Genomic DNA, 27864 nt, shown 5'->3' on the forward strand with positions numbered 1-27864 from the left:
AGAAGTCCTCTCATTCCCAGGAGATATACAACCAACCCCTCCCTCCCCCTTGAGGAAGTTAGTGCCATTATAAGTGGGACTACTTTTGTTAAAATGGTGGCAGATTCAGTGAAAGGAATATGATGGTCAGTAAATGTGCACAACAGCTGGTTGGTTCATTGCCAACAATGTCTCAATAAATGGGCCTGAAAGAAGAGTAAATTTCCTTTATGTGATTTTCTGTTTTTTCTCAGCAAATGAAGTTACCATCTGTACCATAACTCTCGAGAAGACATCTGCTGGTTTAGGATTCAGTTTGGAAGGAGGAAAAGGATCAATTCATGGAGATAAACCTATATCAGTTAATAGGATTTTCAAAGGTATGTTAATAGAGTATCAATCTTTTTCCTCGGGGCATATGAAAAACTCCTTGAAATCATTTAATATTTTCCAGTCCATAAATATTTCACCTGGACTATATTGCATCTGAGAAGTAATATAGCATAGTGGATAGAATGTTGAATCTTAAAATCAGAAAGATCTGAATTTAAATCTCACCTTTTATACTTTTTTTAGCCATCTCAACCAGAGCAAGACCTTATCTACTCTGTCTCTGGCAAAACTCTAAGATTTATCTAACCATATTACTTTCATGACCTACAGGCCAATGTAAGTTGATCTAAGGAGCACCTCTATTTGACATTTAAGGCTCTTGATAACCCAATCCCTTCTTACCTTTCTAGTCTTCTTAAAAATTACTCTATGATCTGGCTACAGTGGCTTGTTTACTGTTCCTCACACCTGATCCTCCATCATCAGATTCTACTACTTTGTATTCACTGTTCCCTATAATGGAATATTTTTTCAACTTCTGATTGCTAGCTGCCTTCAAGATTGGGCTGAAATCCTACCCTCTTGTGGGAGAACTTTCATAGTTCCTCTCTCCCCTTTCACCCATTCCTCTGAGATTACTTTCCATTTATACTGAATATATGTGTATGGACAGATTTACTTGCATAATCCCTATTAGAATGTAAACTTCTAGAGAAGAGATTCCTTGACTTGTCTTTTATATCCCTGATTGAGTTCCTGACTTTGAGGGGCAGTAGTAGAATATCTGATATGGAGTGAAGCTTAGAGATCATCTTTTCTTACTACCTCATTTGAGCAGATCTGCTCAAGGTCTCTTTCACACCTAGTAAATGGAAGAGTTGGGATTTGAATTTAGTTTTCCTAACTTCTGATACAATGCACTTTTCACCGCAACTTAGGGATATCCATGAGTATGGCTCTGGGAAATACACACGAGAATGTTTGTATGAATACTATCACCCTGTGTGTTAGTATTCTCTCGCCCCCATGTCTCCTTGTTCCTAGGCCTCAGAGGCACCAGAAATATGCTCAGTAGCATGAGAGCAGCTCTGTAACAGGCAGGAGGAATGCTATTGTTAGAATGTGAAGAGGCACATTGTTCTCTATACAATTTTCAAGATTTTTGATCTACTTCAGGTTATCCAGTTCCTCTGAGACCACTGGGGACCTGGGAGTGCCTAAAAATGTACTCTGTCTGCTAAACATACTCTCTGGCCAAGAGGCTGTCTTAACCAAGGGATCCTTGGTCTTCAGTCAGAAGTGTGGAAAATTGCATTTTCAGTCAGTTAATAAACATCTATTAATGCCTACTATATACCAGGGGAACCCAAGTGACAGTGGATAGAGTTCCAGGCCTAACTAAAGTCAGGAAGATGCATCTTTCTGAGTTCAAATCTAGTCTCATACACTTTTTAGTTGTGTGATTCTAAGCAAGTCACATAACCCTGTTTGCCTCAGTTTCCTCATTTATAAAATGAACTGAAGAAGGAAATGGCAAACCGTTCCAGTATCTTTGTCAAGAAAGCTCCAGATAGGTTTGGGAATAATTGGACATTTTTTTCTCCAAGTAAAATATCAGAATAACCTCTTTCATAATTTTTTTGCCATCAATTCTTCTTCCTCTTCTCAGGGGTAGCTTCAGAACAGAGTGATACAGTCCAGCCAGGAGATGAAATATTGCAGCTCAACACCACCACAATGCAAGGACTTACTCGTTTTGAAGCCTGGAATGTTATCAAGTCTTTACCTGATGGGCCCATCACAGCTGTCATCAGGAGAAAAGGAATCCATCCTTCCCTGGCTAAATCTTCTGAACAGTCCCAGGAGAAGGACTGATGATCATATCTCAGAAGCAACAAACATCTCCCTCCCTCAAATTGTTCTCTCTCAGGACTTCTTCTCCCATAGTGCAGATGTTGGGAAAATCCAGATGCTTCACTCTGGCACTTGCTGGCTATCATCAGCTTTCTGGGACATGATCCAAACAGCAGGTTGTCCAGAAAATGAAGATCCATAACTGCCTCCAGAATCTCAATATTTTCCAACAGCTCATTGTAAAACTGTAGACTTTGTAAAAAGAATATACATATATAGAGATCATGTTGGTGATACAATGGTATAATAAAAATAGATGAATTTAATTCACTTCAAAAGCCATTTTTTGCTTTTAAAATAATTTTAATTCAGCTGGGGAGAGCAATGGGAAATTTGGTGTGGGGAGGAGATTGTGAGGGTTATATAAGTTTGGAAGACAACATTGGTACCAATGCAGAAGATTTCCTAAGCAAATCAGGGCATGTTTATGTGATGAGAGTATGTGAGAACAGGAAATGGGGATTGCTTGATGGCAGGTTTTTGTATAGAAGTTTTTGCATATGATTTAAGACTTTATACACTTGAAAGGAATCACTGGGGAAAAGGGGGAAGGAGTTAATACTAATTATGTCCAGGTGAAATGTGTGTGTGTGTGTGCGCGCGTGTGTGTACTAAAAGTAATATGTATATTTCTATTTTATTCAGTGATCTCAAAATACTTTATCTCAGTTCCTGTATTTGTCTTTACTAGAGGACTGGGTTTCTATTCCGATCCTGGCAGCTGATTGGGTAATTAGGTGGATAGGTTGCTAAACTCAGAGTCATGCAGGTCTGAGTTCAAATTCTACCCTGGGCAAGTCATTTAACTTCTGCCTACTTCAGTTTTCTCATCTACAAAAGAGTAATAGGTAATTTTATATGTAAAATGCTTTGCAATTCTTAAATTACTATATAAATATTAGCTGCTGCTGCTGCTACTACTACTACTACTACTACTACTACTACTACTACTACTACTACTACTATTGTGCTGGTGACATAGGGAAGGGAAGGTGTTACATAGTATAAAAAGGACACTGACCTGACAGATCCAATATTTCCCCTTATAAGCCATGTGATCTCTGAAAAGTTAATCTTTCTGAGCCCTAGCTTCCTTATCTGAAGAAACTCAGGATTGTTGTAGCTATTAAATGTGATAGCCCTACATCCTGAAAGAACTTGCAAATAGAATTGCTGAGCTGAACTTTGAATGATCATGGATATAGAAGAAGTATTTTGGGACAAGAGAAGGGCAAATATTACAATAGGTAGAATGAAGCCTGAAGAAAATATGGCAGTGAATTTGATTTCAATCCTCAACAGATTTTTTGAGTATATTTTTAAATGGTCACAAGGATCCAGTACAGTTTCACCAAGAACTGATCATGCCAGATAAGCCTTCTTTCCTTTTTTTGACAAGGTTATTGAATTTGGTTTTCTATAAACAGGGTTACTGAACAATAGTAGCCCCATAAATGACTTCACTAAATTGATAGACAAGGAGCTCTTGTTTCCATATCTGATGTCATTTTTCATATCCTCGTTGTGGACAGAAGGAAGAAATGTCAGTTAAGTGACAGAAGTTAGACAGATTCAAAGCAGGGAACTAAATTACAAGGATTCATGGTTTGATGTCAGTTTGGAGAGACATTTCCATTGAAGTGCCCCAGGGATTTGTGCTTCATTGATTTCTCCCTGGTTGACTATAGTGTCAACGAAAGAAAAAAAAAAGTCACAATGAACAAAAGCAGAATTTTAATGGTGCAAACACTACCTTTCACAGTTATCCATAGTCTTCACTCTGGAAATACTTAGATTAAGCAACTATCACTGTCAAGTGAAGACATGGGGAAAGGCAGATGATCATTCAACTTTCAGCTCATTAGAACAAAAGTGAAAGACTTGAGCTATATCACAGATAACAGGTATGTTTTCTAGTTATTCCAAGAGTCAGCAAGAATGGGGTTCAAGTTCTTCCTGTGGCATATACTGACTATATCCATGGGCAATTTACTTAACTTCTCAGTGCTCTAGGCAACTCTCTTAAAACTATCAATTGCTAAGAAGTAGTGGATCTTCATTGGTAGGGATATTTCCTCATCTAGAAGTTCCCCATATCAATGAAATCACAAGCCTAATCCTTATAACTTTTCAATCTAAATTTTATATCACAAACTGTCAGTTGAAAGATTCCTCAGAGGTCATATCTAATCCATTCCAGACTTGAACAAAACTTGCCTCTCCAACATAACCCAAATGGGTGTTCAACTATTACTTGGACCCTTCAAAGAGAGTGAGAGGAACATGGCATTTCCTACAGCACCTCATTTTATTTTTGGGTAGCTCTAATTGTTAATAAGTTTTGGTTTTTTTGCAACTCCTTTGAGATAACTACTGCTATTTTCTGGTGCATACCAAGTCTAAACCCTAATTCATGTCTTACACTTTGAAATACATGGAGAAGGCTATCATAGGCCATCAAATTTAAATCTCTTTTCCATTTTAAGCATTATGAAATGATTTAATCAACAACTAAATTTTATGCATGAGATATGCGCATGAATAAGAAAACACTTTGTAATCAATTTTCAAGTTCAACTGAGACCACATTTTAACAGGAACATTTTATAAATATGGCTCAGATCACATAACTTTTCAGAGATTGCACAATTAGGCTAAGGGTTAGAGTCAAATAATGGATAATCAGGATCAATCAATTAAACATAAGTAAGTTCCTGTAGAAGTTGGCAATGAATAAAAAACAAGTGGGTTGATAAAGTTTGTAGATAACAAAATAATCTGAGACATGGGATAGAAATTTCCTTGGAAGAACAGAATAAAATTACAAAGTCACTGAAAAGTAAAGTTCAGCACAGAATAAGAAAAAAAAATTCTTCATAATTAGAGCTACTCAGAAATAGAATGGATTTCCTCTCAAAGTAATAAATTCTCTAACTTTAATGGGTTCCAAAAGAAAATGATTGACCATTAGTTGTTAATAAAATTCATGCTCCAAGGGGAGGTTGTACTAAATATTTGAGGTCTCTTCCAACGTTAAGATCTTATATTAATGTTCACAAACTGGAGATCTAGACAAAAAAGAAGATGAAATAAAATACTCATGCTATTTTATATGTAGAGAATATCTAGGTTGTAAAGTACTTACAAATATATTCTCATTATATCTTTAAATTAAAACAGATGTTATTATTCCTATTTTTACAAATGAAAAATGGACTCTCAGAGAGGTAGAGAACCTATAGCCTCAGAGATGACTAGATTCAATGATTTTTCAAAAATATCATAAAAGCTTCTTAAGGTTCAATAAAGACAAATACAGTGTACTTATAAATGGGAAAAAGAACCAACCACTAAAATACAAGGAGGAAAAGACTAGCTATATAAGCATTAAACAAAAATCTAACAAATCAAACAGCAAGATTCCAATAAATCTGAAAATCAGGTATATTTTACCTTTGGTAGCCCTTGCATACCCAAATAGGGTCTGTCTTACTGAATAGTTCCTTATATTCCCAAATTACTTTTCTATCTTAACTAAAATTTCTATTTTCTCAGTGCATAAAAAAATAATCTGATCAATGTAATTATCATTGAAGTGTGAAATTTGATTAGAGTTAATCCTTAGGATTGTTCATTTAGAACTGGAAGAAGTCTTAAATATCATCCAGGCTGAATTCCCTTATTTTATAGAAGAGGAAACTGAGGCCCAGAAGGACCAAATGATACAAAATATCACATAGATAGTAAATGGCAAAAACAGAGTTTGAACCCATGTTTTCTCATTCAAAATTCAAAACTACTTCCAGATTGCAGAAATTATCCCTAAATACATGCCAATAAAGCCAAAGACAAGATATGTTATTCATTAAAGGACTTTACAAAATCTGCTTCCTTTTCTTTTTCTTTCCTTTTTCCTTTTTTTTTGGTGAAGGCCATGAAGAAGGTGGAAGAGAAAAGGAAATATATTAGTAGCTGGTGTCAAGGAAAGAAATCTTTGTTGGGTAGCTTCAGTTTCTTCTTCTGCTTTTGTTTGTTTGTTGGTTTGTTTGTTTTGTTTGTTGGTTTTTAGAATGCAAACCCCAATCAGAGTTCTGTTATTTACCAAGTCACTTGTTTCCCAACAATTCCAGTTTCTGAATGAGTTACATGGGATATTTTTCCATGGAGAAGAGTGTCATTCTTGAAGTTTGTTCACTGCTTTTTGAAGATTATTGTAAAATTCAGCCATACTGTGAGGGAAAAAGGAGTTCACCACATTCTGGGGAAGATAGCCACTGAGGTCAGTCTGAAAGAAACTGACAACGTGGGTCTTGTTTGGCTCCCTGTGAAATCAATAAATGCGTTATGTCATTATCTCATAGATACATATGCAAGAACAATATAGGGTATGTTATAGAATTATAACATCTTGCTTTAGAACTGTGCTGAAAAGGTAATCTACTCAAAAGATGTGACACCTTGGACATGTTATACAATCTTTTCTTAAATACTTATTATCTCACAAGGCACCCCATTATGTTTTTGGTTAGTTCAGATTCTTAGGAAGTTCTTCCAAATTGCAAGTTGAAATTTTAGTTTTTACTCATTGATCCTCACCTAGTCTTTGGAGCTAAACAATAAAACTAATCCCTTTATCCTATGAAAACAATTTAATTAAAATTAAATTAAAATAATTAAAAGAAATCTGTGATTTCTACCTACTTGCTTCCCCCAATTCTTTGTAATTTGCTTTTCTTCTTTTGCCTAATTCTCCAACCCTAATTTGCTATTCCTAGGAGCAATAGTAATCATAAATCAAGTTAAATTCTTCAGCTCCAGAAAATGCACTGAAACTTAAGATAAGTTAAGAAAGCAGGGGCTTTTTAACATATTAATTATTTATATAATTTCTTTTATAAACATTTACATTTAAGTTCAAAAAAATCAAACAACATATTCCATATATAAAATTTCAGTTTTGTCCATGCTATCTGAAATAGAGAGATAGGAAATAGTTTGGTAGACATGGTTGGTCTTGTTTTCTTCAACAAAACTCTTTATTGGAGACATATCATTCATCCTACAATTATTACTATGCCAGGGGTCAATGTGTAAGCATGCTGTAATTGGAAAAACTTGAATGATACCTTCCCTGTCGTCCCTTTTATTCCCTTGTTTTTTACCATCTGGATGCCTGCTCTTCTAGATGGTCAAGTAGGTGTATTTTCATGCCAAATCACAGAGTAGAAGGGGACCTCTTTATTAACCAAGTATAGAGCTTTAATTTGATTTGTGAGTAGCAAACGTTATCTACCCTTCAAAGAACCTAGGGGAATTGAATAGGTAGATGTTCTAATAGGACTCACATAGAAGATAAATGGGCAAGGGTATGAGCAAATTGGAATAGGGTTCTAGAGAGTTGTATTTTCAGCTATAAACATCTTGTTGCTAAGAAAGCATAGACCCCAATGGTGACATACATGTCTTTTTCATACCTTGTTTCTTTTGGTTGGAATATATCACCTTTGCCTCTTGTAGGCTTTACCTCAAAGATCTAAGCAAGGGATTTTTTTTTTTAATTGTAGTAAGTTTATTTATTTTTAATACACAATACTTTATGTATCATGTTGAGAGAGAAAAATCAGAACAAAAGGAAACCAAGGAAATTCCTTATTTAACATGTCTTTCTTAATCTCCCTACATAGTACTCTCTCCCTCCTTAAATTATCTTTTACTTATTTATCTGTAAAGTGAAAGCTCATTGAGGGAAAGGGTTGTAGATGTGTTTATATGTGTTTAGTATATTTGATAAATGTTTACTGATTTTAATTGAAGAGGTAGACAGTATAAGTAACCAACATATTTTAGAGGTTTATAAATAAATCTAAATAAGTCAAATTAAAAAAAAATAACTGAAGACTAACTCAAATAAAAATCATGGCACAACTGCATATACTGAATAATACTGACTTCTCTAAGATTATCTCATCAAAAAATACAATTGATTAGAAACAGCTTAATTGTCCCATGAGAATCATATTTAAGATTTCATTCTACCTCAAAATGATTTCTTTCAAGTACAGAAATCAATTCAATAATAGTCTTTGAGAACAGCTTCAGTTATTAAAGAGACAGGAGATCTGAGAGATTAGGTGATTTGACCAAGATCACACAGCAGATAACAAATAGGAATCACAGGTAGCAGGAGCTTTTGGGGTTTTAATGTAATGAATCCTTTTTCTCTAGCAAGATCATAAGCCTCCTTTTCCCTCCCACTCCTACCCTTCCCCTTCCCCACAATCAGGGATCATGTATCCCTAACTCCTGACCAAGTGGTCTACATACTCTAAGTGATAAAAATGTTTGATGATAATGGGGTTGGACACTACAAGTAGTCTTTCACTCTTGGATAGTAACTTTAAAGCAGTGGACCAGATAACCAGCTTATTTACACTGTGAGTAAACATGCAATATAATGGATCAATATGTCAAGTTTGATATCTTGTTAAATGCCTTTAATGCAACTAATAAAATATCAAAGATACTTTAACAAAAAAATCATAAAGGATATGTTTCATTACATGACTCTTGGTGGTATCAAAGAATGCACCAAATGAGGTTTTGGTAAATGGAACAGATGCAGATTCTAGTGCATGGCACTGTTATTAAATATTTCAGGATAGAGAGAAAGGAAGAAGAAAGAAGTCAAAATCAGAGTCTTATCGAGTTTCCTCTGGTCTTTTAAGGCCTCACTTTCTCTACTGGCAAAATGGATTTGTGGTAGATCTTGAAGCAAGGAGACTTGGTTCTGATTCTGACATTACTCCTGTGGGAATCTGGAGTTGTCATTCGACCTCACTTTCCTTTTCTATAAATTTTATTAAATACTACTTATAGTTACTATAGGGCTTTGGAAAACTTCTTTGTAAACCTTAATAGACTATAAAAATGAAATATCCTTATGAATAATGATACATAAAAATATTCTAAGGTCTTTAAAGAAAGATAACATGAATAAAGAAAGTCAAATGAACGTATTAATTGAATGCCTATATCTAGAAATAGTGTTTTCTTCTTGTTGCTCCCCAAACTCTCTAGCTCCTAAAAATAAAAACCGTGAAAGGCATGAAATCCCAGCCAACACATCTTGTCAAAATAGAAAAGAGCATGAAATGGGTTTGAAACTGGTATCCCTGAGCCCAAGTCAATGATCTTGAGATTAGGAAAACAAAGAATTATCCCTACCTTGAGCATTGTTCAGTTGTTTTTCAGTCATGTCTGACTCTTTGCGACCTATCTGGGGTTTAAGTAACTGGAGTGATTTGCCATTTCCTTCTATAGTTCATTTTATAGATGAGGAAACTTAGTCAAATGGAGTTAGGTGATTTTTCCAGGGTCACACAAAGTAGTGTCTAAGACTAGATTTGAACTCATTAAGATGTCTTTCTTACTCCAGGCCTAGCACTCTGAACGCTACAGTATCACCTAGCTGAGCAGCAAAACTTCAAAAATCACTGAGTACAAACACTTCTCCTCTCCCCTTATTTCAGCACTAAGGAAACAGGATGGAATAATCTGCCAAGAGATACTCCATCTTGTTAGTGGCAGAGCTAGGATTAGAACCCAATTCTCTCTTCTCATTTAGTACTCTTTGTATTACATTATGGGCTGTGGCAGCTATGACATCTTTAAAGTTTGTAACTATTTATTTTTAACTATTATTTTTAAAACTACTTTTATTTTTTAAAATTTCTATAGTATTTTATATTTCCAATTTATATGTAAAGATAGTTTTCAATATTAATTTATGTAAGATTTTGAGTTTCAAATTTTCTTTTTCCTCCCTCCTTCCCTTTCTTTTCCCCTTCCCAAAACAGAAAGCAATCTGATATAAGTTTTACATGTACAATCATTTAAAACTACTTTTAAATGTTGCTTCTAAAAGGATAGTTATGCTGAATGAATATTTATATATTTTTATATACACATGCAAACACATCATTGTCGAGTCGAAATAATACTGATTGAGCATCAGAAGATATGAATTCAAAACTGGGTCTTTTTCTTGACTTCTCAGCACTTCTTTATTTTAAAATGGGAAGGACTTTTAAGGTCCTTCCAAATGGAAATCCTATAACCAAAACCCCCTGACCAAAACTGGGGAAGTAGCTTACACATATAAAAAGAGGGTATAAATACTTGAGGAAAGAATGGCCCTTGACTTTGGGGTCACAAAATTCAGTTCTGTTGCTCTCTAACCATTTGATCCTGGGCAAACCGGGATTCAGATTTCCCATGCTCCTAAAAATCCTTTCCTTCTTCTCTTCTTCAAGTAAACAAGCACTGCAGAGTTCAGTTAGCAAACAATTTTCGGGTGTTACCTGGCACAGCTGTTTGGGCTGGTCCCAACTTGAGCCATAAGGGATTTAGAGTAGCAAGCGATAGGGTGAAGATACTGATTCATCTGGTGACTCAGTTCTGGAGCTAGCTCAGTTCTGTTTCTATTCAATTATGGGTCTAACCTAATTTCTGTCTTGTGAGAAAACTTTATTCAACTTTGGAAATTGTCAGAAAACTTTATTGTATTATTTAAATTGCATCACTTCTCCCTGTTTATTTGAAACCCTTACCTGAGCTCACCAGAACCCTGGTTGAATCCAAAGGCAGAGAAGGAATTTTCTCTCTTAAGCAATGCATGTGTCTTATCTGAAAACTGGCTCCTTATTTGAGGGGGGGGGGGATTATTATTGATAATAATCAATTACTATTTCTGTGTTCACTTAGGGGGAGCGAGACATTTCTTTTTTCTCATTTCAGAGAATTGTACCTGTTTTTTCTCCTCCAAACTTGGGAAGTCCCTGTTCTTTCCTCAAATTAGAAATTAGATTACCTAATTTTGTAGCCTGTTTTTACTTGAGTAATCGTTTTTAATACATAACAATCTGTCCCTTGCCAAATCTGAGGAAGACCACTGGTTTCAATTTGTTATGCAACTGGATGCATTGCTTAATAAATCGATATGCTCAGAAGCTTAAACCTTTGTTCCCTCAGTCATTTCATCTTTTACACATTAGAACAGGCAACCTGAAATAAACTGGTCAAGGTTTAGTTAAGGAGAGGTGACTTAAATTAAGTACTGAGAGACCTCCTTCTTAGTATTAACTTTATCATTGATTGGATATATTTTTTAACTTCTTTGTCTCAATTCTTTGAAAATCTTGGGGTGGTAGAAATACACAGCAGTGGCAAATTATCGATTTGCTTTCAATTTATACATTATTTCTTATGCCATTGAAATCATAGGTCCTGCCCCAAATTATTAACCTTATAGGACTATTGCAAAGAAAGCACTATGTAAACCTTAAGGCACTATATAAATGAAAATTATTTATTCATTTATTTTGAATAATATAACCCAAATTTCCAAAGTGAGTCCTAACTTCATATTTTAAAAATCTCTTAATTTTGCCTATTTTAATATAAAACTATCATTCTACTTTAACTATATGCATGTGTGCATATATTCATGTACACTCCGTCCTTTCAACACAAAAATTGGTGCATTAAGTTTATGCATAAAAGACAACAGATTTTTTTCTTACCCTGGAACAGGTTCACAAAAGCAACCACATGGATGATTAAACCCTCTCACATAACCTGATTGTGGAGGACAAGATGGATAGTCCACGTTGGTAGCTAGAAAACAAAATGCAGAGGAACAGTCAGAGGAACAGTCACTGACCTTGATTTGGCATGAAGAATATTCAGAAAACTTAACTGTATGAGATGCCACAAGGAAGGGTCAAGGGAAGCAGGAACAAAAGAGGCTGCCTAGGACTAATATGCAGGAAATGTGAACAGTATGCCATGGAAAGGGAATTTCAGGATACAGATATGAGAAGAAATGAGAATGAGCATATCAAGAACTTGTATCCGTTCTCAGATTAAATTCCTATGTGTCCAGAAACACAGATTCTGAGAGCTAGAAGAACTCTTAGAGATCATCTATATATAGGAGAAAATATAACCAAAAAGGAACTTGAAAATTCCCCGTCCAACCCAGATCTTACAGCTGAGGAAACTGGAACACAGAAATTGGAAGTGACCTGTTCAAAGTCACAAAGATAATAAAGAAGTAGAGCTGGGGCTTCTGACTTTGTGCTCTTGCTATCACCCAAAATAGTTCAACTTCCAAGATAATAAGTCTGAAATAGCTTTATTTGATAATAATCTCCTATCATTCCATCTCTCCCTATGCTTAATGCCTCTTGGACTTATTCTTTATCTTCTTCATGACCTTCAATGAGGCCATCAACTCCACTACTCTTGTTACAATTTCTTCCCCAATTATGATATTCTAGTGACCAATTTAACTCTACACTATACTCCCTGCCAGCTAGTTGATTGGCAATTATTTAGGGTAGGGGATTCAAAGAAAGGCAATGTTGTTTTGCAGAAGGATGGTGTCTTATGTATTTGGGTCTGCAGGTCATAACGTTGTTGTTCAGTTTTTAGTCATATCTGACAACTTTGTGACCCTATATGGGATTTTCTTGGCAAAAATACAGGAAGGATTTGCCATTTCCTTCTCCAGCACATTATGGCAAACAGATTAAGTGACTTGCCTACAGTCTGACAGCTAAGTTAGTGTCTGAGACCAAATTTGAACTCAGGTCTTCTTGACTCCAGTCTCAGTAACCATCTAGCTTCTTGGTAAAGAGTAGGCATTTAACCATCACTCATCAATTAATTTACTGAAATCTTTCTCTAATTTACCTTAATTCTGGTGCCTTCCTTCTGTTATTACCTGTTTATCCTGAATATAGATTACTTTATATATACTAATGTTGAATCCTCCATTATCTTGAAAACTTCTTGAGGCAAGAGACAATCTTTTGCCTCTTTTTGCATATCCATAGCTTAATATATATATATATATATATAATATATATTCCTGATATATAGTAGATGATTAATAAATTTTTATTTATAGATTAATGTTATTAAAACATCTTTGGTGGTTTCTGATTGCCTCTGGAGCAAAACATTATCATTTCTATTTGACCCTGAAGGGCTTTCATAATCTGGCTCTAATCCATTTTAACAAATCTATTTTCTGTTATTCACCTTCATGTGGTAGACTTCCAGCCAATCTGATGTTCTACTTACATAGCACTTCACTTCTTGACTTAATAGTGTCTCCTGTGTCTGAGATGTTTTCCCTTCTTACCTTTACCCTTTGCAATCTCTGGCACTTGAGGGAGCTCAAGTGAAACCTCCTAAAAAGGTCGCTTTTCTGATTCTCTCAGTTGCCAGTGCTTCCTATCCTATCCCTCTGCACCCCTTAGGTTACTTTGCTTTTATTTTACAAGTATATTAACTTCTTGTAAATGTTGTATCTACTCAGAAGAATGTAAGTTTTTAAGGCCCAAAATGGTTTCATTTTTGAAAGCACCTAGTATACTACCTGAAGCACAGTAGATATATATTAATTTTTGTGAAATTGAATTGGTTAGCAAATCTCATTTACCAGGTTTATGAGCTTAACATCAGCCAGCACAATGTTCTCTGCAAATATATACACATCTGGGGAACTTTAGCATCTTGAAGGAAAACTTTTCTCCTTTTAACTTCCCCTTGAAGGTCTTCCATGAATTGAAAAATACTCTTGCATCTCCCAGTTTAATGATTCCTTCAATACTAATAACCAAAGGTTCCAACAAAGAGATTTTAATCATTATAATCATACTAGTGTAGGAGGGTCTTGTAGCAGTCTCTAAAGTAACATTTTCTGTTATCGAATCAAATGCATGTTGTTGTTTTTTAAACAAAACAGTAGGGTTTTTTGTTTTTGTTTTTACAAATGTACACCATTAGCAGTGCAATGCAAGATGATCAAATGTCCCATGAAATGATATTTCTTTTATCTTTGGATCCTTGATAAAAGCAACTCATATCAGAGATGAGAACAACTTACAGTTTACTTAATCCAAGGCATCTCTGAAAAAGAACTTTTCCTTGTAACATATCACTAAGTATGTGTTCAAGACAACCTGTGAGGGGAATCCTTGCTTGGGCTGGGGGAAAAAGGTTTTTGGGGGAGCTGGAAATGGGCTTTCCAAGGAGAACCTTCCATTGAACTACAATTTCCTCTTATTTCATAGATCACTGGATCATATACTTAAAGCTGGAAAAGAGCTCAGAGACGATTTAGAACTATTCTTTCATTATAAAAATTTTAAAAAAATGAAAGAGAGATTAAGAAATTTAACCAAGCTCAAATCGGTAGTAAGCATCAGCAGTCAGATTTCAACCTATGGATTCTGACTACAGAGTCCATGCTTTTTTCTACTTGGATATCATTTATAATGAGAATCTCAACATTTATATGACTCAGTTTCTTCCAGTAATATATTACCTGGGACACTGGATGAAATTTTGGAAAATAAACAGCTAATTTAATGTTTAGAGATGGTTTTAAAATTGTGAGTCTTAGCATTTCCTCATTCACCTTCTATTATTTTAATATACTTTTGCTTTTACTTCACAATTGAATTGAAAGAGGATAAAGCAGAATCAAGCTCCATTGCATATCTTTATTTGTTTAAGGGTTTAGTTGGTCATAAAGCTCATCAGTTGATGGTCACTTTATAAGTGAGTGAATCTCATTATGCTTAGGCTGGTCTTAGGAAAGTTTTCTTTTTTCTTTAATAATTGATATCTCCGGTTTTTATGTCACCTACATTTTCCAATATATTTTTCTTTTTTCTCTTAGATTAGAAATCACTTTTTTCTAGCTCGAGGTCTAGAGAGGAGATCAGAGCAATGTCTTATAATAAAGAATAAAAGAAAAGAAAAAAAAAGTTAAGCAAAACTAGCTAACATATTAAAAATTCTGAAATTACATAGTGTTCTATACTTATAGTTCTCCAGTACTGCAAAGTAGAAAGTGTGGAGATGATTCCTTCAATATTTTTCTAGAATGCTTTTTTAGCGCAATGGAAAGTACCATAGCTTATGGTATTTCCAGCATAACCTTTAATAATTCACATCATTTTCAATAGATGAATAGGTCCCAGAACAGGAATTTGTGGAGGACTGGATAAGTACACAATTCACATATAAGAAATTAGAATTTAAAGACATGATAGGATCATAGAACTGAAAGAAACATTAACAAGGTCACCTAAAAGTAGTAGGTGGAATGGTAGTTAGAATACAAGGATTCAAGTTAGAAAGACCTGAATTGAAACTTGGTTTCAGACACTTATTAATTGTGTGACCTCAGGAGAGTAAATTAAATTATATCTGCCTCACTTTTCTCAACTGTAAAATGGGGCTAACAATAGTGCCTGTTTTACAGGGTTAATGAGAGGATCAAATGAGATAATATTTGAAAAATACTTAGTTTATGCTTGTTCCCTTCTTCCTCCCCCTCCCTTCTCATTTTAAAAATGAGGGAATTGAGGACAAGAGAGATGAAATACCTTGCCCCAAATTACATAAGTAGTAAACAATAAAACTAGGATCCCAGATCCATCACTGTCTAAACCAAATCACCTTCAAAATAAAGAGCTTTTTAGATAGTGTAAAAATGATTTCCAGCTAGGGCCTTCAAAATAAACACTTAATGCCAGAAAAGCAAAATTCCCAGGGTTTCCTAGTGGGCCTTATGAACTATATTAAGAAATAGCAGAAGGGTAGAATAAGGCCCATTTAACTCTGAGATACTGCAACTCTGCAACTGATATAAATCTGACTGGATGGCAACAAGTCCAATATAAAGTTCTCATATTCTCTGGCATCAACCACCATTCCACCTATGTTGTTCAATGTGTCTCTGGTATTATGGCTCTAGTAGTCATAGAATGGGAGCAGAAAGGAAGTGAGGATACAGACACTAGACAATGCAGATGCAAAATTTGTTAAGCAGAAAATATAATCAGCAAGAAAGTTCAATAGGAAAAAAAAAGAGACGAGGTGTTGCATCCTTGTTGGATATTTATGTTACATCATTTTATGCTACTCATTATTTGTCTTAGTCTCTAATAAATTCCAGGATCAGGATTATTCAAAATGAATTTTGGCTTCATGGAAAATATCAGGTCTGCTAGGTTTCTAAAATTAAAGAAGTAACTATATTGAAACCATGAACTACAAATAAAAGTAAACTCCTAAATCAAAAATTATGTGTTGATTTCTCTCATTGGAATCCTCTCTCTCTGCGTCCCTACTTAGGAGAAGGGGTCCCTAGAAAAGGATCTAAGTCAAAATATGCATGAGGAAAGCCCCAGAGAATTTATTCTCTTTGGTAAATTAAAAGAACAATAAGGGATATCATCTGCTTAGAGAAGGGTGGGATAGGATGGGATGAAGTAAAACTGAAAGAAGAAAATTAAAGGTTGGAACTAGTTGGTGTAGAGGAGATAGGAAATGGAAGTTTCTCCCCTCCCCCCCACCTCCACAAAGACAGCTTTCAGTGGTGAGAGCCCAAATAACACAACACACATACTGAAATGAAAAACAAAACAAAACAAAACAAAACACAAAACTACAGCTCACCATTAGAAGTTATAGTCCCATCATCATATTTTTTGACTAGTACCAGGTCTACAAAGTCTCTAGGAGAAATAAGTTTCATGGCAGCTGACGGTGTGATTGTTCTGGTTATGAAGAGATCCTGTCAAATTTATGAAAAAATGTATCTGTATATTACTTTGTCAATAATAAAATCTCCTTGATACTTTTTTTTTAAACATAGTTACATCCCAACATAGCTCATAAATTATAGTTTTAGAGATGGAAAAAATCATAGAGATCATCTAGTCAAGAAATATGAAACATGAAGCCCATGGGTCAAATGCAACCCACAAAAGTGAATGAGTGCAGCTCAAACCAGATTAAAATGTAACCTAGAAATATTTAACAAAATAAATAAAAACATAATAAACCATGGGTTAAATTTACATTTTAAAATTAAATCAACATATGGTGTGCAGAGACCTTTTATGCACAGTTTAGGAGCCCCCATTTCTATTTGAATTTGATTCCGTTGATCTAGACCAACCTCTTAAGTTTTATAAATGAAAAAAACCAGGTCCAGAAAAATTGAAATTAAGTGACTAGACTACAGTCACATAAATACTTAGTAATAGAAATAGTATTCTAACTCAATTCCTGGGATTTCAATGCCATTGTTCTTTCCACTTTATCATGGGGAATGGCATTAATGTCACTGGTGGGAACTTGGGAATAACTGAAAGCAATGGCTGCTGAGAGTCGCATATCATGTTCCCCTAGATGTGACTGAGACTCTATAGTCTCTGGTGAAAGATTGTTCTTTAGTGGGTATCTTTTTTTTTTTTTTTTCTGTGAATTCTTTTTGCTTTTTTCAACCAGAAAAAAATATTTTATATTTTATTTCTTGTTGGGGGAAGAGGGAAAGAGATTAAATAATAAAGAAAAGCCTAGAAAGGGGAAAAAATGAAAGAAAATGAGGATAGCCTGCAAATAGCAGTAAACTTTCACATCTATAGAGAAAAGATGCTTTCTAAAAACATCATGCATGTTATATGTAAACCAAATTTAAAATCTGTATGGTAAAACTGAAAATATAAAGAAAAAAAAATGCCTTTCCTTAAAGCTCTTTCCAGACTTCAGGTAAAACTCACTGGAAAGGTGGATGGTGAGTTGAAGACAAAAAAAGTCTTTCTTAAAGAAAGGGATAAAAGATGATAAGCTAGATAAGATCCCAGCCTTCTCCAACCCTGACACAACTGAAACTCATCCAGAGGAAAGTGCTTTCAACAGAAAACCACTTGCTTAGTCTATTCAGTTAGATTTCCCTACAGAGATTTCTGGCAGGATCTCTCTAGATTATTCAGAAGGAATGTTCCAAGAGAAATCAGATGAAATGTTAAGACTATCTTTTACTTATTAAAAATCCCTAAAAATGTTACCCAAAATATTTTCAAACAAATTCTTGTCTGAGGGCATGGGGGACTATGCCATTTTGGACATCTATCTTTTTTAAATGACTTGGATATGGATTGATCAAGGTTAAATTAAATAAAATTGATTCTGGCAGACTGGTACCTAAATACAGACTACAGTATTAATATTTTTTTTCTTTGACACTTAATTTTGATTAAAAATTATTGGGTTATCAGGCAAGGATAAGAAAGGTACAGATACCATCATATTAATTTTTTATAAATGAAAAGCTAAGGATCAGACAGGTCAAGTGAGGCATCCCTGGTTGAATTCCTTTAGAGGTGTGTCAACTTTCTGTCACACTGTACTATTTCTCTACAATTTGAAGATCCTCCTGTTATTTCCTAGTGGCTTTGGATCAGCCTAGTTCTTTTAGAGTGACATCACTTTTAAAATGATAATATGCTTAATTCTATTTCAGTCAAACCTAGTATACCTAGACAGCTAAATGGTTCAAGGAGACAAGAGTTCAAAAATAGCCTCAGGCACTATTAGGCCAGTAATCCCAGAAAAGTCATTTAACCTCTCCCCAGTAAAGTGAGGATATTACTACTACCTAACTCTTAGGGTTGTGGTGGGAACAAAATGAGAAAATGTTTATAAAGCACTCTACAAATCTTAAAGGACCATAAATGTTTGTTCTTTTTTTTTTTTTTTTTTTTTTAAACCTATTTGCATCCCAGATTTCCTTGGGATTTTGGAATAAATGAATTTGACATCCTTTATAGTTATGATGAAGCTCTTTGTTTAAATTACCTACTGCTTGTTATTGAGGTAAAATTTAACATATAAAAAGCACTGATCTGGTACTCAGGAGAAATGGAGTTTAGTCCCTTTCATAAAATGCCTATGTGACCTTAAAAAAGAAAAGTCACTTCTTTTGATCTTACTTTTCTTATCTGTAAGAGGAGGCAGTACCAAATAATCAGCACTTCTGGCTTGGACAGACGGGAAAGATAGCATTAGGGGTGTAGTAGTTCAATCTATGAGATGGGGCATTAGTACTTGGAGTGAGGAAGATCTGACTTTAAATCTTGGCTCTGCCACTTTGTAGATTGGTGATCTTTAATAGGTCACTTTTTCTGGGCCTCACTTTCCCCATCTGTAAATGAATACTTTGCATTCAAAGGTTTCTAAGGTTCTTTCAAGCTTCCAAACTAGGATTTTATAACTTTTGAGGTCATTGACTATTATTATCATGGAATCATAGATTAAAAGCTAGAAGAGACTTCAGAGGTCATTGAGTCCAATCCACTTGTTTTATGAAAGAGGAAACTGAGAGAGACCCAGAAAGATAAAAAGAAAGTCACACAAGTTGTTTGTGGCAAAGCCTAGGTCCAAATTCTATTCTTTGACTTCAATATGAGTGTTTCCTCATTTTATAGAAGAGGAACCAAAAGAATGGAATGACTTGCCCTTTTGTGACAAGGCCAGAACTCAGAATGCAGGGTTTCTGAATCCCAGATTCTCTTGATTTCCGAGGTCCTTTTAGCTCTAAAATTATGTGATTTTATCATCAAAAAGAAATTAATGCTCATATAATTAACCATTATAGAACATAGCCAATAATGATTTCATATAAGAATATTGTTTTAAGATTGCAGGATCTTCACAAAATGTTGTATTTTCTATTAAAAATCATTTATACCTCACCACTCTGTCCACAAGAACATAACAATATGTGAAAAGAGGTTACATAAAATCAAGTCAAGCTTATTCATTTCAGTGAGATAGCTCAGAAGATACAGTAAAGGACAGGAGGTAAGAAGATCAATTCAATTGGAAACTTGCTAACTATATGACACTGAGCAAGCCACGTCCCTTTTCTCAGTTTCCTCATTTGTAAAATGGGAACAATAAGAGCACTTAGCATGTAAGATTGGTATAAAGATCAATTGAGTCAATACACAAAACAGTTTGAAAACCATAATTATATAAATACTTATTGTTATTATTGTTACACTTGCATAAACAGCATCACCTGATTTAGTTATTTCTCATATGTTTATGGGGGAAAAAGGCATCCTGGCTTTACAAAAAAGTGAAGTAGAGAAAATTTAAGTCCTCTCCCCTGAGACCTTAAGCCAGTCTATGGGGAAATCAAATCAAAGGGTCATATCAATGATGGGAACTCAATCCAGGGAAATTATGTTGCCTTACATAGTACTGAAAGACACTGTAAGAAGTTCTGTTGTGTTCAAATCCCCCAAAACAGGTAAAGTGACAAGGAACAAGTATGTGGTTCAGTAGATAAAGAGCTGGACCTAGGGTCATTAAAATCTCTTCTTGAATTCAAATCTGGCCTCTGGCAATTACTATCTGTGTGACCCTGAGTAAGTCATCTAACCTGCTTGCTTCAGTTCCTCATTTATAAAAATGAGTCAGAGAAGAAAATAATAAACTACTTCAGTATCCTTGACAAAAAAATTACATAAGTTAGATAGGACTGAAATGATTAAACAACAACAACAAAAAAAAAATGTTATGAAGTCAGGGTGCCTCATTTATCCTTGATGTGCCTTCTGGATGTTATCTATATAGTACATTCATTGAATGACTGGAATTCTGAGAACCAGGATCAGGGTGCTCTTATAAATGTGATGTGCTTTGGGGCAGCTAAGTGGTGCAGTGGGTAGGGCACCAGCTCTGAAGTCCAGAGGACCTGAGTTCAAATTTGACTTCAGACACTTAACACTTCCTAGCTGTGTGACCATGGGCAAGTCACTTAATCCCAATTTGTCTCGAGGGGAAAAAAATTTTGATGTGCTTTATTTTAATATTACAGACATTTTCAGACATTACTTCCTGTCCATGAGAAATCTCTTGAAACAAAGTAAAAACAATTAAACAAAACTAACAATACCTGATCTGAAACTGTGTGCAATATTTCACATGTGTAGCAACCCTCAATCTCTCTATTTCTTAAAAAACTAGTTTTTATTAAGAGAAATTTATGTTCTTTCTCTTCCATCTCCTCAATCCTACTAAAAAAGAGAAAGTTTTTTAAAAATCCTTAAAATAAATGTTCTAAGGTCAAGCAAAACCAATTTTTTTATTGACTGTGTAAAAATTAGTAAATCTCATTCTGCACCCTAAATCTCTATCAAGATATATAGATTGCACATTTCATTGTGTCTGGTCATTTTTAAACATTCCTGATGGAAAAATTGCAGCTGAAAAGAAATTATGAAGTACAACTATGGGAATCAAGAGAAAAATAAAAGATTAAATAAAAAGGACCAAGGAAATCTTCCAAACTACCCACATTAGCAGTCATAGGATCAAGGAAAGGAGTGGCAATAATGCCAGCAACCACACTAATAAAGGTAGTTACTATTCTACTAGGAAATAACAAACTAGTTACTTAGTTACCTAATACTGCACCTATCTTATTTAGGGTAGAGAGAGGAAGGTATTAGATGAGTTTCCCCTACTTCTTTTTCATCATGATCCTTTTAACCTAAAACCCAGAAGCCTGGACAAATCAAACAATATCAAATGTAAGAGCTAGTATCTAATGTAATCCACTGATTTCACATATTAGAAAAGAGATAGAATTGGGGTCCTTAGCTGGAATGTATGGATAGATTTCAGGAAGCTGGTGAACTTAAAAGGAGAAAAAAAAATGTCATTTTTATTGTTATTTTCCTCTAAATGATACTTAGCATTTCCTCCAATGATTTAAAAGTAGAATTCTGTAATGGGGTCTATATGGCCAAAGAAATCTTAAAAAAAATAAATAAATAAAAACTTTTGAGCTAGGTGATCTTCCAGGTCTAACTGCCAGTAATAAAACTATGATGTCATGAACTCATCCATCCATATCATGCTTTTCAAAACATTATAGGGTCATCAAGGAGTGACCAGTCATAAATGTTAGAGCTGGAAGGAAACTTGGGGATAAACCAATCCAATCACCTTATTTTATAGATAAACATGAGACATACCCAGGTTCACACAGCTAATAAATGGCAGAGGTTTTCTGACTCCTAATTGAATGTATTTCTCATATTTAGTGCTTTCTTCTAACTTGAAACACTACAATATTCTAAAACCAATTCTATAACTAAAGAGGTAATAATTAAATTACTATGTGATTTGGACCTGTGATTTCACTCCTGTGAAGAAATCCTGGTGTGAAAATTCCTTTCACTGATACAAATCATCAACTTGCTTGTAACTTGAATCTTGGAAAGGTGTCTGGGGTTAAATGATAGTCATTTTATGTCAGAGACAGGACTTGAACCCAGTATTCCCAACTCCAAAGTTGCCTTCTATCACTGAGCACACAGGGATTGTCATGATTAATATTGTATTACAACATTTAAGGTGGCTTACATCTTTGATCAATTCAAGAACTTGAAACTCTTTCACATTATCATCCCATTTTGCCCGTAGTCCATTATCTGCTGGGGCTAAGAATTTCCAAACCTCTTCAGGGATGCCATTTATTATTCCTTCTCCTTTGTACCTGGGAGGAAGAGAGAAAGAAAAATTGTCACTGAGGTATTACAACTCTTTAGAGAAATTGTTATTTATTTATTTGATATAGAGTGAACAGAGAAGCCATTATCATAGTCTTTGTACTTCCAGAATTGTGTTCATTAACAAATGCTTCTTAATGATGCACTTAATAAATGCTTCTTGATTTAATGAATCACTGAGTGATAACTCTGAGAGGAAAATCAAAAGCTTATCAGCCCACTGCCCCTTATACCTGTACATAACATATCTGTGTTTCCACATTCCATGTGAATTTGATGAAAATGAGTTGTTTCAAATTAATTTCCAGAAAAATAGTTCTGATGGACTGACCTCAAGGGGTCCTTATAATATCCTACGGAATTTAGTAAGTGTGGAGGATTTTAGCAAGAAAGATTCAGCATCTTCTATGGTTTAAGAAACACATTAACTTACAGGTTCCCAGGAAACTCCGTAGAAGGCCTCCAAGAAATTGTAACTCCTTTCTGTTAACACAATTATTGAAGAGAAAAAACACTTGATAAAGGAAGTCTCAACCTGACTTAAAATGTCATTGGAATTTTCAAATTCCATCAAACTCTCAGGTGCTTTACATACAAACAAACAAACAAACAACAAAACTTTACACAATTTAGAGCCTCTATTAAAATTAAAATTTTTCAAGGAAATGAAACAATTTATTTACCACCCAAGGCTTAAGCATTTTCAGGGAAACATAGTCTATCTTTGTATCTCCTCTGTCTAACTCTGTAGGTGATTCGTAAACATTTGATGAATGGAAATTTCTGTTTACGATTTCTGAGAATAAAATCCTCTTTTGTGTGGGAGCTCTGAATTTTCGGTTTGATTCATCCAGAGCAGTTTTCAGTTCTGAGATTCCATTGGGGGAGAGGGGATATCAGAACTCTAGGAAATTTTCAGGCATGACGGGACTCAAAGGGGCAGCGATTGTGTAATTGAGGAAGGTGGAGGCTGGGTGTGTATGCAGATGAGACTTGCGGGGATAAGGAGGCATCATAGAGTAGATGGACCGAGGAGGGGAAGATCCTTTGTTTTGGGTAAAGGGAGCAAAGACTAGAACAAGTACTAAGGTTGTGAGAGGAGCGCAGAGGCCCGGAAGAGGCGGGGGAAGAAAGAGGGAGCTGGTAAGAAGGGGGAGCCAAGGAGAAAGATTTAGACGGAGAATACACTGTGCCAGCGGGACGGAGGAAGGAGAAAAAGCGAAGAATCTAAGTTCTCAGTTGGTACCGCCCCAAGTCCGGCTGTCCGGTCCCCCGGGGCCCCATCACTCACGCCGCTCCTACACGTCTTCCATCCACTCTCATCCTTTCGGTAGAGCAGCATTTTCTCGGCCACTGCCCCGGACACATCGGCTGCCTGAGCTGGGTCCATGGTGGGAAGAGAAGTGAGTGGTGCCCTACGGAGGCAGGTACACTCAGAGATGACAGTCCTCAGAGCCACGTGGGGCGGAGTCGGGCCCAGACCCCGCCCCCGCCCCATAGATTGGTCCGAAAGTCCCCATTCTCGGGGACCGTCCCTCTCATTCCCGGGTTGGCCCTTCAAAGCAAGGCCTCACACGGTCTATCCAATGAGCTCTGATTTTCGTTCATTGCTTCCTGATCTCTGGTTTTTGTGGAATCCAGCTCTGCCTGGTTTTGCAAAGAAGGCGCCTGGAGCTTCCCTGGTTGGTAAAGGTCCGGAGACGCCCGTGGCGAGATAGGCGGAGCGAATCCCAGCCCCAGTGTTTATGTAAAAGAGAATCGAATTGAGTTAGTCTGGGATGAGTGCTGGGCGGGACTAGGTTTAGAGTTGCCTGCACCCTCTACCTTCTCCTACCTGGAAGATAGCTTTTCCCACCTTGCTACTCTCATCTGACCCCAGAAAACCCTCTCTTTAGAATGAATAGGTCATCCTATCTCCCCCGCTCCTAGGAAGTTCACGTGAAAAAGCATCCCAATTCTGTAAAAGATAATTTGCTTTCTGGATTTTGTTCCTTCTGAACTCCTGGAGGTCTCTATAACCTTGGGCAAGTCCTGATTGAATTCGAATAGAAGCCTGGGATAGGATCGAATTTCAGGGGATTGGTGAAGTTGGGTGGGGTAAAAAATTGTGCCTTCATTTTTTTTTTTTTTTTTTTTTTTTTTTTTTTTTTTTTTTTCTGAGGCTGGGGTTGCCCAGGGTCACACTGCTAGGAAGTGTTAAGTGAGTGAGACTAGATTTGAACTCCGGTCCTCCTGAATTCAAGGCAAGGCTGGATAAATCCACTGCGCTGTCCGGTGCCTTCATTTCAATAACTAAATGAACTTTTAACTTTTCCTTCGGTTATTTAAATACTATGTCTGGAAGGAGTCCCTAGACGTTGCTGGGTGTCAAAGAGGTCTGGAATTATGGCACCTGGGACAGATTCTCTTGAGCTCATCAGAGTTTAGATCCTTATCACCTCTTATCTGGATCATTTCAGTAGCCTATAAATCAATTTCTCCTCCTAAAGACACTCCATTCTGTTCTAATATATAGCTGTCAAAGTGATCCCCTCCTACAATACTAATATGACCATATTTCTATTGTCTCTAGGTTAAATATAAATTCATCTAAAATTTAAAACTTTTCAATCTGCTTCATGATGCCTTTCAAACCTTATTACACATTACTCTTGTTTACATCCCTTTCAGTGCAGCCAAACTGAACCAGCAAGACAGTTTAGTAGATAGAGTGCCAGAACTGGATTAAAAGATTGAATTAAGATCCTGATTTATGCACTTACTAGCTATGTTATCCAAGGCAAGCCATTAAACTTTTTTTTTAAAATCTCAGTTTCTTCATCTATAAAACAGGGTAATAACTGCACTTGTATCACAAAGCTGTTTTGAGAATCACGGTGAAAAATAACTAAAGTGCATTGCAAATCTGAAAGCACTACATAAAGGCAATCTAGCATCTTTATCATAAATTATATTGACTTTTTTGATAATCTTTACAGATAACATTCAATTTCCTGTCTCCATGCATTTCCCCAGGTTGTCCCCCATTCCCCCAATCTTTAGAATGTTCTCTCTCCTCATCTCCACTTTTGGAATTCCTAGTTTCCCTAGTATTTAGATATTTTCTAAGTGCTCAAGCATATTCTTCTGTATGAAGTCTTTCTGGCTTTCTCTAGCTGCCGGTACTTCTCCCACATCTACCAAAATAACTATATATTTGTTTTGTATAATTTATACCTTACTATGTGTATTCACCATGTCTTGCCCCTTAGAATCTAAATTCTGAGATTGCAGGAACTATTTTATTCTTGTCTTTGTATCCCTACCAGCCAGCACACGTCCTGTTACACATGTTTGGTAAATGTTTGGTGAAGAATTGATTATTTGATATTTTGTTTCTAATAAAATTATCTGAGAATACACATTAACTTTTTTGCCTCCTAAGTCCCATTGTTTGACACTAGTGTAATCCCTACTGTACCTAGCAATTGCCTTGATTTAGAATAGGGTTTCTGAACATGGGTCCATGAACATACTTCTAATATGTTTAAAATATTTTAATAACTTTATTTTAATATAAATGCCTTCAAATAGAGAGAGACAGACAGACAGACACAGAGAGATAGAGAGATTGGAAGCCTAGTATTAGAGAAATGAAAAATCATTTACAGATTTTTTCATGGCATAGGAAATTGTTTTTACTTCTTAAAAGACAATACAACAATAACAACAAAGGAATCTATCATTATTCTTTTTTAATGATGAGCAACTAATTGGAGATGTCTTGGGATATAAATGAAGACTCTCCAATGACAGTGACTTTTTGAAGGAGAATGAGGAGGAAATCAATTTAGTTAATGTAAGGTTTCCCTTTGACTTCAAACATCAGAAATGGTGGTAAATGTTGGCCTAAGAAGAGAGGGAACATTAAAATACAACGTCCATTAAAAAAAAAAAAATGATCTATAATTTAATGATTTCCTACATACACATTTGTTGCCAATGTTTTAGAAGAGAAAGACTTAAAATAGTTGGGGATCTATGAATATGTAGTAAATCATGGATTATTTCCCTCATGGGTCAAATTTTAGCCCCACTGGTCCATCATGATATATGATTAATTTCTTTTCCCAGAAAATCTCTAATGTACATCCTCATTCACAATACCAGAATCACAATGATGCCCAGCAATTTTTCAGAGATAACAACAAATCTACTCTAGACATTTGAATAAATCAATTCATTGGGATCTGCAATAGTCAGTTCAATCCTAGATTTGGATTTCTTTTTGCTAAGCTTGCCTGCAGGCTTCAGGTACTTTTCTTTATTATGAATGACTTGAATATATTGATCAGTGCTGCTGTTTTGCTGGTCACTACTAGAGGCAGACACTGAATCTGACTCTATAAAGGATGGTTCTATCTTTTGTTTGGTTTTTGGTTTCATAAAATGCTCTGGGTATCGAGGTTCTGGGTCAAAATTCTGTAATCGTGGCTTTTTATATAAATGAATTGGTCGGTAGTGGTCCACCTCAAAGCCACTATTCCAAGATTGGTAGTGTATCCTGGTCAGGTCTTCAGTAGGCAAGACTTGACTCTCTGTTTGCTCACCAAAGTAAAAATGAGGTGTCTGATGAAGGTCTGAGAGGGATCGTGGACGAAAGGATCTATTGAAAATGTCCTTTCTCAATTCGTCTTCTTCCTCTTCATCACTCAGATGTGGGGAGTAGGCATGGTGAGGTTTTGATAAAACATAGCCCCTTTTGTTCCTAGAATATATCTCCCCAAAGTCACCTAAGTTGTCCCTGTGAAAGCGTTTTGGGGATCGAAGGGTAGAACGATGCTTTCTGCGGGATTCCCTCTCATTAACAATATAATATCTAGGCGTTCGTCCACCTGCAAACCGTGGAGCTCCTGAACCAAGCACATCAGGTTTCATCTGCCTGATGCCTTTTTGAAAGAGAGGCTCTGAGTATATCTCCTCCAAGTGTTTCTTGAAAGTAATTGGGGTGCAGGACTTGATATTGAAGTGGTCATTCTCATGTGTAAAGTATGGATACCTTAAAAAAAACAAGAAAGAAATTTCTTACTGAAGTGTAAGTGCCAAAGTTTTAAGAAGAGTGTTACATCTTCTACCACAGTTTATATCTCTGTAACACACAATACGCAGCAATTTCAAAGAGAGCTCTTTATTTGCTTCATTT

General features: G+C 35.6%; 3 protein-coding genes across 3 annotated transcripts in view; 1 reads left to right on the forward strand and 2 right to left on the reverse strand.

Annotated features, from left to right (window-relative positions):
* IL16 (interleukin 16) overlaps positions 1-2504 on the forward strand; it is a 106526-nt gene extending 104022 nt beyond the window's left edge. The window contains 2 exon segments of the mRNA XM_074295256.1: positions 234-359; positions 1982-2504. Of these exon segments, the coding sequence (XP_074151357.1) occupies positions 234-359; positions 1982-2187 (332 nt within the window). The 3' untranslated portion in view covers positions 2188-2504.
* Positions 2505-3943: 1439 nt separating this feature from the next.
* STARD5 (StAR related lipid transfer domain containing 5) lies at positions 3944-24247 on the reverse strand. Its single transcript, XM_074295257.1, has 6 exons — positions 23974-24247; positions 23116-23165; positions 22537-22669; positions 16768-16885; positions 11808-11901; positions 3944-6548 (listed from the first exon to the last, which is right to left on the reverse strand). Exons 1-6 carry the CDS (start codon positions 24178-24180, stop codon positions 6401-6403), a joined length of 750 nt encoding a protein of 249 aa, XP_074151358.1. The 5' UTR covers positions 24181-24247; the 3' UTR covers positions 3944-6400.
* Positions 24248-26269: 2022 nt separating this feature from the next.
* TMC3 (transmembrane channel like 3) overlaps positions 26270-27864 on the reverse strand; it is a 58230-nt gene continuing 56635 nt past the window's right edge. Inside the window, exon 22 of the mRNA XM_074285228.1 lies at positions 26270-27720. Within this exon, the coding sequence (XP_074141329.1) occupies positions 26880-27720 (841 nt within the window). The 3' untranslated portion in view covers positions 26270-26879. The remainder of the gene's footprint in view (positions 27721-27864) is intronic.

The sequence above is a fragment of the Sminthopsis crassicaudata genome, chromosome 2 (assembly GCF_048593235.1).
Source record: "Sminthopsis crassicaudata isolate SCR6 chromosome 2, ASM4859323v1, whole genome shotgun sequence".
NCBI lineage: Eukaryota > Metazoa > Chordata > Mammalia > Dasyuromorphia > Dasyuridae > Sminthopsis > Sminthopsis crassicaudata.